Source organism: Crassostrea angulata, chromosome 3 (assembly GCF_025612915.1).
Source record: "Crassostrea angulata isolate pt1a10 chromosome 3, ASM2561291v2, whole genome shotgun sequence".
NCBI classification, from domain to species: Eukaryota; Metazoa; Mollusca; class Bivalvia; order Ostreida; family Ostreidae; genus Magallana; species Magallana angulata.
The window spans coordinates 6,404,240-6,416,555 of NC_069113.1; the positions used below are offsets into that span (position 1 = coordinate 6,404,240).

The 12,316-nt window shown below is 36.6% G+C and overlaps 1 protein-coding gene across 1 annotated transcript; it reads right to left on the reverse strand.

The window, feature by feature from the left end:
• Nucleotides 1–600: 600 nt before the first annotated feature.
• On the reverse strand, nt 601–10,165 carry LOC128178718 (follistatin-A-like). Its single transcript, XM_052846013.1, has 7 exons — nt 9,898–10,165; nt 4,200–4,394; nt 2,215–2,433; nt 1,894–2,115; nt 1,427–1,657; nt 1,160–1,288; nt 601–1,067 (listed from the first exon to the last, which is right to left on the reverse strand). The coding sequence occupies exons 1-7, from the start codon at nt 9,953–9,955 to the stop codon at nt 973–975; spliced, it is 1,149 nt and encodes a 382-aa protein (XP_052701973.1). The 5' UTR covers nt 9,956–10,165; the 3' UTR covers nt 601–972.
• Between the last annotated feature and the right edge of the window lie 2,151 nt (nt 10,166–12,316).

The following is a 12,316-nucleotide window of genomic DNA, read 5'->3' on the forward strand; positions in this document are numbered from 1 at the left end:
GTAATTCGTCCAATTTTTGCACTTATTTGCAGTATTATGGATTTTTTTCAGTAATATGTTAAACAAAACGAAATCGTCATATTTTGTACTTTTCCATTTGGAAAACATAGGGCGTGGTTTCAAACAAGAAAATATTCGTTTCAGTAAATTTTGAATGAAAATTTGAATGTTTTACTATCTACCATTCAACACTTGAAGTTCGTCAAAACGATATCAATTTGCTTTACCGTGCAGCAGTACCAAATATTAAAGGGTATTTTTGTGATCACATGTATCTCATTTTAGATAAAGGGCATTTCAGGCAAATTGAAAACCATTGTTATTTTATAAACTTGACCTGTATTTTGCAGAGAAAATACTGGTAAACCTTGATTAATTTTTTTTATTTTGTGTAAGGAGATTTAATTTGCTTACTTTTATGACATTTTCTTCGTCTATGTGATAAAATTTCAACCCAAATGATGTAGGGTTGTTATGTCAAATTAGGGATAGTTTGTACCCCTTTATACTTGAAATGAAATTTTTGTAAATTAAATCAGAAATGTTTCAAAAATTATTTTGAAGAAGACACAGCAAAATGTTTAATAATAAAAACTCGTAGAAAGATTATTTCAGTTTATTTGTTTATAATTAAAAAAAGGCACGAACACAGAGGACGGAACTTATGACTATAGGAGCGTCCCTGGAGTCACTTCCGCCTGTAGGACCTTGAAGTGACCTTGAAGTGAACGATTTCACCGTTCCCTGTACGCCTTTACATCTCGTACATCAAACACGAAACACATATAAATAAATAAATTACAATAAATAAGAACAACACAGAAACACATTGGATATTCAAAATGCCGTAAGGGCGAGAAAGACGTTTCTGGCAGTGACGTTTTGGATAATTCACGCATGCTCCCTCCAATATCGGGACCAGCGCAGTCGCAGTGTGGCACTATGGCGGGCTCTTCCTAAGATTCCGCGGTTTCAGCCATTTTCTTTTACATGTTTCTGGGCAAACAAATGCTCGAGAGATAGTGGTAAGGATATCCCTTTGTCAGCCTTGGAATGTACTTGTTTTACTGCAATAAATTAGATAGAATCAACGTATTTTAAAACACAAACATTCATGTAAAAATTTATCGTGTTAACATCAGTGGCGAAATGTACTCACATCTCAGTTTGATTCGGACTCCGTCTGAGCCCCTAAGCACTGCGTCCACGTATCGAGTTTTCTTTCTGCCTCGCGTCTTCTTTCTCCTTCGTCTTCTCTTTTTATGTTTTTGTTTTCTCCGTATGGATCCTTTATTTAAAAAAATATAACCTTGATTTTGTGACTATAAAACTATGATATGTATACTTTAGCAAAGGTGAAGTATTAATTCAGTCAAAAGCTCTGAGGATTTGGTACATGAATATGGATGTTGTAGTGACAACTTACTGTCGCAGGACCCGCTATGGCGTGTGTCTATAGCTAGCCCCATCTTGCATGACGCCTTCATCAGGAAACAGTAGTTCTTGTAATCCACTCCGTCTGTTCCGCAGACTTTGTATCGGGACAGGGGCGAACAGGTGCGAGTTCTGCACTGAGCACACAGCGGCTGGTGGTTGACGGGGTTGATTAAACAAGACAATCCTTCCGAACACTGGGTGTCTAAACAGGTAGCGTTAGCTAAAGGAAAAAGAACTCAACCTGTTGCAAAGCTGTTAACATATTTTCATACGAGTGGTATTTATTGTGTAAAAAATGCCTCACGAGTAGAGAGATAAGCCAAGTTTTATACGATTTGTCGTAAAAATTCGCTGCTTGAATTTTATTTAAAACAAACCAATTACAAATGTACACCATTACGAGACATGTGCGACGGTAAAAGATCGTGATAAAAGACGAGTTCTGATAATTTGTACCTCGACATTTGCCATAGTAAGCGATTCTTATTGACTTGTGTCGTCTGCAGACGGCTGCCCTGAGCTCGCATGGATTGCGATACGTCACGCCGTCTTCTCCGCATAAAACTCGATCGTCATCGCTGTTCTGACAATGGACTTGGCAGTGAACACAATGAGGCAAACCATTTTGGTCCTCTAAGCAACGCTTTCCATCCAAGCATCTCACTTTTTTGCAAGATTCTAAAAATGCAGATGATCAAAAAAAATTACAATAAAATCCCAACACATGGCTCGCAAGAATCAAGCGTTGCTTTCACAGTTCGCTACGCTCAAACTTACGTCTACAAACGCCTCTGTACGCTACGGACACCGAGGTCTCCCGCTTACAGTTCCGGCGGCGAAGTTGGCATTCATTGTTGTAAGTCTTCCCGTCCGTTCCACAGATTTTCCTGGACTTCCTCAATCTCTGAGTACATTTAATCAGACAGACACATTTAGGGACTCCTCTCCTTCGTCGGCACTCTTTTCCCTGGGGACATTTGACACCGTCACAGGTATCTGAAACAGTGAGGAAACCAACTTTATCCGGATTTGTCAAACACAAAACACAGAATTATATGACAGCAATGGTAGCTTCAGGAGATCTGCAGCAGAGGTGATGGGAACAATTAGTTGGATTCTGTTGATAAGGGTATCATATGCTAAACTTTAAGTATTGGAAGAATGTACAGTGGATTTGTGTGTCAATATGGGATTTTCATCGGTGCGAGGTTTAAATACATGTATACGTTTAATTGGGTTTCCTCTGATTTTTTTAAAGTAATGCTCGTCGCGACATAAATATCAATGAACCAAAAAAAACATAAACATGCAATAAATATCATGAAGATAAAAGAGTCTGGTTTGTTCAAAAATAAATCTATAGAACACAAAACCTTCTTCGTGATTTATTAACACATTTCTATGATTTTTTGCGCTTGCAAATGTGTTGTTTTATTTAGAAATAATCATTTTAAGGGAGCAAATCTAGACATAGAGTAATTCGGCACCGTATTTCGTTCAATGAGTGCGCCTGTGTTGTGCAACTTGATGATATACGGCAAGGAATGGCCTCTACTTTGCTGTTAGCAGGGAACAAAAACATTTGTGGTATTAATTTTGGGGAATAATTTGAGTTATAATTAGGCTGCCATGATCATAAAGACGGCTGATAGGGCAGAAGTTAACGATCGTGATTAGTATATGCCTTTCGTGTAGACTTCGGGATAATTCGCGCCATTTCCGCAATGACGAAATAAAAGCAAGACTCGAACCGCATAAATCTCTAGAAATTACTCTAAAAATTGGATTATAAAATTAACTCTTCTCTATAGAAACCAAACATCACGATTTTTACAAAAATAAACCCTACACACGACAACGGGGACTCATTAACTGGATCTTTTCTATATACTTACTTACATGTATATATATACACTCCATCGTTTTTTACTACAATGATGTTTCGTATAACTTATCTATTATCTTTAAAAAAAAATTGATTCATGACCGATATTTTTCAAAAAATGGTAAATCTCTCTCTCTCTCTCTCTCTCTCTCTCTCTCTCTCTCTCTCTCTCTCTCTCTCTCTCTCTCTCTCTGAGAAAATGATAACATGTAAAACATTTAAAATTTATACATGTACGTTAAAGATTTACCTTAATCTTACTTAAACTAAATACTGTCATGTGCATTTATATCCATATACATGTATGTACACCTACCCACTAGTTTCTCCTCTATTTCTTAAGAAAACCGATTGTAATTCATACCTCTATTGAAACAGACAGGACTGAAATCTACATGATCTAGTTCTAACCATTTTATCGATTGGTCGAAACCTTCAGCAACCTAAGAAAAATCCCGGACTGCTCAAAATAATCATGATGATGTCAGATTCAAATTCCCATATAAAACAACTTGGCTATTTCTTTTATCTAACATACTGATGTACATTAATAATAATTTAGTTACTTTTACTCATTCTTTACGATCCAATTCATTAATTTGTTTAAAGAAAGATATAAATATAAACAATAAAACGCTTTCTTTGATGATTCATGCGGGTTATGAAGGTAGTAATCATTGCCCAAAAAAAATTACATTACCCGCTAACGCGCGTAATGTAATGCAATCTGCATTGTTGCTACCTTCATATTCCGGATGAATTACCAAAGAACGCATTTTATTGTTTAAATGATAAAAATACAGACGGGGTTGTATATATCATATAGATTAAGTAATGATTGAAGGTGGTCCCTAATGCAGACATTCGGTGTACTAACCATGGCAAAGTTCGCAGTCAGGAGCGCCCCCTATCAGTTCCTGCCAGTAAAACAAATCCCCAGTGGACGTGAACGTCTGAGGGGTCCAGCTGACGTGAGGGGAGGGGTTCCTGCAGCACTCCTCTTTGGACACGTTCAGGCTGAACGCCCCCATGCATAGATTCTGTTTTGTCTTTGATAACCAGCAGGTTCCCGCTATAAGAAAATAGTTCATATATTTTTTTTTCAATAATATTCATATTAATATAAATAAAAAAAAAATAATAATGATAAAATTGATATCATCATAACCTACATCATCATCATCATCATCATCATCATCATCATTATGAATGTAGTACTCTAAAGCGTTGTCGATATCAAACGACGATTGTGTTTGATTGTTCTCTCTGTGATGCTGTGAATGTCGATTTGATGAAAATTAATGCTCAAATGTGTGTTAGTTGTGAGAACAAACAATTCACCCACTCGATGTACACATAAAACATCGTGTTTCAATGAAACCAGTAGCTCGTATCATGTTCAAAAATTGTATCAAATGGCTCCCGAAAACAAAGGTAGAGGTCGCTTACAGAAGTAATAATTCTGGTGATTGATCTCAGTAAGCAAATTGTTTAGTGAAATGTCTTTGTTAATTGTTGCAGACCCAAAAGTAGCTGAAGAACAAGAGAGAAAACCTTCAGATAAGGTCTAAGTGCCCCTAAACGTCTCTTACGTCAACTGACGAAGGTCTCCATTTCTTTGTGTCAAATCTGCTGTAAACTCACTATTTTTGTGGATGAATTTTACAACAGAGGTAATATGTCAGAAGTGACTTGTCAAATGACCCTGATTTTATTTTCAGTTTCTATATATTCCAATCTCTCCGGAAAACAATCAATGCTAAAAATATCGAAACAAAATAGTAAACAAATCGAATTTCTTGTAAATGTCACAAGCGTCCTGAATAAGAATTCAATAAATTATGACGAACGAACAAAACGTGAAGAAAGCCGATACTTTAAACTTCCTTGACTTCCGCGTTTTGAAGTTAATGTGAACAAAGAGGAAGTGCGGGGTGAGGCAATATTAAAGTCGTTCACGGCAGGTGCCCGGGCGATGGCAACGGAAAGCGCCAAATCGACGTGAAATATTGAGGAGATTTTATCTCGGGGATGTTTCTTCTTTCATAGATAGATTTATGAAGTTCGCTAATATCAAAGACACCCATGCTTATATGAGTTTTTAAACCGCATCAGCAAATGCACCTAACATTATTCATACTTGTTAAATAAGAGCCGTTGAAACATCTGTCATGAAAACAAATAGATTTCATTAATATCAAACTTGATTACCTACAAAAGTCGCATTTTTCTATAATAAGAGTTATTCTAGTATTCGTTAAGTTGGTTGAGGGCCTCGCAGCGCCAGAGTGTTAATTTCGTCAACCGTATAGCAGTACGACGTGTTCATTACCAATTAGACAAAATTCCTGAGGTTGAGTACTGCTGTCATTAGTAGAATAAGAAGACTTTAGTTCCCGTTTTATTTTATTTCGGTCATCAAGTACACAACCAAAGTCGTGTCCTGAAAATTCAATCAAATGGACAGAACGAAGAACTTGGTCTCCATTATCAGTCATCTAGTCAGCATACTTTAATGAATATTTTTTAATTTTATTTTAACGTCTTTATATGATGTCTTTCGTTGATTAACAAACACAACAAGGGTTCTATAACCAGTGCCCCGTATCTTTCAGATGAGTTCGTAGAACACCTATCGATACTCAATTTATCTTAAGTAAATCTTGCATATTTCAAGATATAGGTCTATGATTCTATTTCTATTGACACAATCGGCCCTATGTATGTTGCTATGTTCACAAGTGTCCGTGTGTCCACCAGTGTATTACTCCGCGGGGTCAATGACTGGCCTGCTCCACCCCCTATCTCTATTGATCTGAACTATTCAGAGGAGTTGTGGGAGTGGGGAAGATGGCAAAGATCGCTTTCAAGGACTTTAGAGGGTAGCCATTTTCCTTTAATCCACCCTTTGTGTTCTTGGAATGGACACCATATCAAGGGTGAAATTTCAGAGAGTGGAGATTTCAAAATTGTAGTTATTTAAGCAATTAAAGGTTTTAGATGCGATTACACTGCCATTCTCGTACCTTTTAAGGTCACGAAACATTCAGGTAATTAGTCACAGAATTTTGGAATTTTACATTTATGTCATTTGAGACAAAGTAAATATTGTAAATCTAAATTTGGTTTACGCACATCAAACGATTTGATTGAATTTTCAGTGACACAAATGAAATAATGACAAACAACAAAGACGGGGGTTGGTCTTCGTGGTGCCCGAATCTAAGGCTATTGGAGAACTACAGAACGGCATCAATCGCAGGTCGAGGCTTTTAATCCGGGCAAATAATTGGTTCTTGGTAAATATTATATTTGTCGAAATATTCTTTAAAATGATATACATACAAGTAAGTAGGATCTATAAAACTTTTAATTAGTGCTGTCAAAATTCACGTTTCTAATCCAACGAATTTATCGATTGTGAATTGACAGAATTTGATTAGAGTGTTCTTAAAATACGCTTTTTCAAAGACACATTTTTTCCTGATGGTTGACTTTTAGGTATTGTTCAGATGCTGCACTGCGTTACGAGTACCTGTTGAAGTGATGGCAATGTCTTCTAGAGATGATGTTGTATGTACTCCGGAACAGGCGCGATTCTCCACACATATTTGATGCGATTAACCTTGTGCTCGCTATGAAAGCTCGTCATTAAAGAAAGATCAGAAACAAATAATTCATCCGACGGGTCTTCAACCATAATTTATGTGCTTTTGCGTGCGGTCTTGAATAGATGTAACGTTAGCACTTGTATGCCCGCCATTAAAATTAGATGCGTCAATGTTTCTGATTAACATAAATATATACAAATTGCTTATCTCCAATCTTTCTGTGTGAAATATCTATCGAATCACGAATTTTGGTGAGATTTTGATAGAACATTCGGTACACAAAAGCTTATGTATACAAAATGTTTCGTCTCGCGGTTGGTATAGTGCAATTCTGTTTATGGATGAGCCATTGTTTGTCTGCTTGTCTAATAGTGTTGATTAATTGCTCTTCAAAAGTACCGTATATATTTAACATCTGAAGCAAAAAATATTTATCGGGAACCTGCAAGCAATATTTGTTTGAAGCATATCCCACGTTTCTCAAAGTTTTTTTCTTCAGATATACTGTTATATCCTTTGATGCTAATGTTAAATCTCTCAGACCTAAAAGAAGAAGTCATGTCAAATGATGATGTTCTTAACCTAAATCACGAGCACCTTATTAAAAAGTAATTAAAACAATTTATAAGTAGCATTTAACTTAATGTCAAACAACACACTTGAATGTCATATTACAAGAAATTGGGGGAGGGGGATTCGTCGTGTTCTTTCGATATAAACTTGGAGTCATCGACGTCTAGTAATTGACCCGGATCTTGAGATGTCTGGTGAAATCTCCAGAACTTGTACTTTTAACTTTAATGAGAGTAAAGAAACAAAATTCAAAATATCGATATTAAAATTCGAACAGTGAAGTACACGCCGACATTCCTGTCTGGGGTTGATCCCAGGGACTATCCTTCGTTATTTTAATCCCTCGTTCATTTAACGCAGACAAGAGAAAACATATTGAAACACAACAAGAAGGTCTGAAGCAATGCGGTATCTGAATAATCTCGATTAGATTCCGGACACGTTTTGAATAGGTATAGGGGGCTTGGTTTGCCGGGTAGCGAAAATATTTCCTTTGAAGTGCGGAATTGTAACGAAAAACAATGATGGCGGTTGTCGGAAATAACGGTTTCACGTTGGCTTGTATTACAACTGAGTCAACATAGAATAGGAGTAAATAACGTGTAAGCAAATACCCACCGCGATCTATCACACGATTGGAATATCGAGCAAAAAAATGATAAAACAAGAAGTTTAAATTCGATCGAGACGTGTGATCCACAGAGAACACATCAAAGACATACTGGGTTTTATTTTTGTATTTTTCGCTTTCTTTTTGAGGTTTGTTATTGACTTAGATAAAGTACAGGACTCTGCGCTACTTACAAGTCACTCAATTGCTACAGACATATCTATGTATACGCGGTGTTATAAATTATGTAACTTTATTTACATCGTCTAGACATGCAGCAGAAATCAATCAGCAGCTATTGATCCCCAGTCAGTCATCCCGGCAGATAAGCAGGCCATTTAACATCTTATTTCTGTCACACAACCCCGATTGGAATGACAATAAGTGCACCAAGTTTAATTCAAAACGAAAACAACAGGTGGTTGTAAGGACATGCACCCCCATCCATCCATCGTCCGTGCCCCCAGCATAAAGACAGACGTGTTATTATGGCTGTCACATACTGGACGAAAGTCTAGAATCGACCCAGACGTGCGAACCCGGAATTACCTCAAAAGTGGGTTCAGTTAAGTTTGTCTAACTTAGCGACAATGCGGAATGACAAATCTGCAAACTATCTGTGAGAAGAGGTGACTTTGATGTAGCATACTAGAGATGGTATATCGGGTATATGCGCAGCAGTAAGTCGTCTTCACAATACGACCTCGGCCTTTACTCTCGGGTGAGGTTACTCGGTTCGTTCACATCTTTTATAAAAGCATGAGAAATCATCACGAACATCATAATCTATCGCCCACCGGAAGCAGATTGAGATCTTCAGCAAGTTTGACGCAGATATAATTAATTATTCTAATTTTTGTTGTGTTAAAATACTTTGATCAAGCCGGTAAGCCTGGGAGGAGGCTGTTTGAACTGTTTAATAACATCACCTATTCTGCAGCACCAAATTTATCATCGCAGCGAATTCATAATAATCGTCAGGTAACAAATAAACACGGTTTTTTGTGAATGATGCCATGATCACCAGTCTAATCTGATCGGCTACAGGTGCCGTGCAGAGAGATTTGGCGCTAAAAGTAGCTACGCGATTCACTAACTGAATTTAATGAGTATAAAAACAGTCCCACGCTTCCTCGGCAATGTTAATTACTTTTTCCTCCATTCATGTAAAAAAAATTGTGCAAATCACGTTTATTTAAAGTTCCTTTAGTAAGTTTTTAAAACTGCAACCAAGAGTAAAAGGTAACTTTAATCGAAAAGGCCAGAAATTCAATTTTTCATATTTAAAAAAGTTTCAAAGAAAAACTTAATATTATTTCCTCGTATAGACTGAGAAAGTATTTATTATAGCTTCCGTATACTGCGCCAATTCGGGGAATTTCCAAGAAGTTAAAAAAGGATTTAATAAGTTCAGTCCATTTCGTGGTAGAACACACAATTGCTTAATTAGTAATTCTAGATTTTTTTTCATAAAACTATTAATCTGAATTAAAATGTACTTGCTGTTTCATCTTTATCAAACTTGAATTTGTCACATATTACAGCTATTGTAATAAACTTTTAAAAGTCATATTGTAAATGATGATGATGATGATGATGATGATGATGATGATGATGATGAACTAGTATAGAAATTGGGGCATTGCATACAAGAAAAGAGGTACCTAGAATGCACGACATTCTTTTGCAGTACTTTACAGTATCAAGTGCCAGTTTTGTAACGGTTTCTGGTAATTAGAAGCAGAGATAATGATTGTAAAAGTCATACTTATTGTACTCACCTTGTACGCCAACAGCAGTAGCTAAGAGGCCCAATACAACTAAACCACTTATATCCATGTTAAAGTCTCACATTTCAAGCAAAATGATTTTTGGGGAAAGTAGTAAAAAAAACTCACACACGAAGTTAACTGATGATGATAGACGAGATTCTCGCGAGGTTACAACGAGACACTGTCGTACATAGTGAAATCGTAGCCTGTGAATGTCTGCTAGTAATGTTGATAGTAAGTTTCTGAACAGTGTCACCGCATTTTATTAGGCATGACTGGTAGTCAGAGTAGGCCAGTGTTGGGGGAGGGGCATACCGCGAGGAAGGCGAGCGTATTGGCGCTCTCACCGTGAGAGGGTGGTATAGTCAAGTCAAGGGGTTTACAATCAATTATATAACGCGTAATAATTCCACTACAGGTGCACGGTCGCTGCCCTTGCATTAACAAGTAATTGCATTATTTACGATTGATATGCTTTGAATAGTTATTTTTGCGATGGCGGTTTATCAAAAGACAACCGAGACATATAAATAGATATGGGACGAGTCTCTATTTGTCGACTTGCCGATACCAAATATTTCAATTTTTTTTTTAGCACAGGTGTATCACAATGACGTCGGGGCGTGTATTGGGTAATTTGTAGGTCAGAGATTTGTATTGTGACGACAACATCGTGGATTTCCTGGTTTGGCAATGAGTGATCTTCCTTTTGTGTGTATTTTGATATAGGCCTTTTACTCAAGACAATTTTAAACGTCGTTGGATCGGGCAATAGATACCCCTTTTTGAAGAGATGAGACATCTCTCTGTCAAAGGCGTATAATTGCATACATATTCCTCGACCTCAAGGCCATTTCTAGAAAGATTATGTAACAGTTTACATTTACAGACAGATATATATTTAGAGCCGTTATGTGATACGACAAATGAAGCATTATTAATATAGCCTGTGATCTCCAGTTGTATTATTCTCTATAGGTGTGGTGATTGCTATCTGAAATTTGTTTTGGTGCACGTCTGAAAACCTTTTTTTTCCTTTTGCAACCTGGGTGCAATATTTATGAATACATTAGACAACAAAAATAATTTTGTGTTTATACGTGTACAAGACGATTTCTCTCTCTCTCTCTCTCTCTCTCTCTCTCTCTCTCTCTCTCTCTCTCTCTCTCTCTCTCTCTCTCTCTCTCTCTCTCTCTCTCGTTATGACAGTGACTGGTACGGTTGAGAGAGATTCAGAAAATGAAAAAGTTAGTAGAGAAATGCTGATATCGCCAAGCATTTAAGAATCGATCACGGCATTTTTGAGTCAATGGTGTTCTGGTGAATTATCATTGTTACCTTAGTTTGGTTTCTGTGGGATATATATTGTAAGTAATGGTTTATTACATAAACGGTCAATAAAAACTTGGTTTATTAGAATAAAAAATAAATGGTTTATAATTTCGATTCACAGAAAGCTGATTACCTTAAAAAATATATAAACATCCGTAACACTTTGCAATTTGCATAAATTAAAAAAAACAACCCAGGAACATATTTTACACAATACAACTTTTCTCGGAAATTCATGCGTTATGCTAACTGACACTTAATTATAAAAATCCATAAAATGCACTTAAAGTGTATATTCTTACTATCAAATATTGACTCAGTCTATAGTCATGGATTTAAAACATGTACTTCTAGTAAAAAATCAAAGATCGTTCTTTCAAAAAGTTTATTCAGAACAAAGCACTGGATTTATAAGGATCTTATGATAGTTTACGTCCGACTACTAGGATAAAAAGAAGTCGTGAACAGTCAAAAATGATCGCTGATGCAAAAGTACTCTTTAATTTGTCAAACTTTACGTTTCTCCCCCGTGCGCCGTGGGTTTATACGTCTGTCTCCAGACGTCGAAGGTCATAGTCTGTCTAATGGCTGTTACGTGACACCTTGTATAAAGCACTTTATGGGACACAAGCAGCAATAAAAGAGCTTAAGAAAAAGTCGAAATGGCTGATCATAGATAAGTAATATAAACCCTGCATCATCTTATATATTCGTCCTTCGTTCACTCCACCTGTAGCGCTTCTGGTGGCACTTGGTGTTGGAGTTAACTTACGTGTTTGTTTTAACAATTTTCACTTTCACCAGATTTGTGGATATTTGTAAATTCCAAACTGATTTCCTGTATTTGAACGCGGATGTGAGGTATTTCACGTAGTCCGCCTTTTGTGACGTATTACAAAGTAATTTGAGTGTTATTAAAGATGAATAAATGTGTTTTTCAATAAGAGTGCTTCTACTCAAAATCTGACTCATTTCTGTGTACAGTATTATCTTCCTGTGAGGGGAGGTAACATGTCGGTACCAAGCCTCTGTTTTAGCACGAACCCCAATGTTAAAAGTTTCAAACTTTTAATATAACATATGTAAAACAAAGATC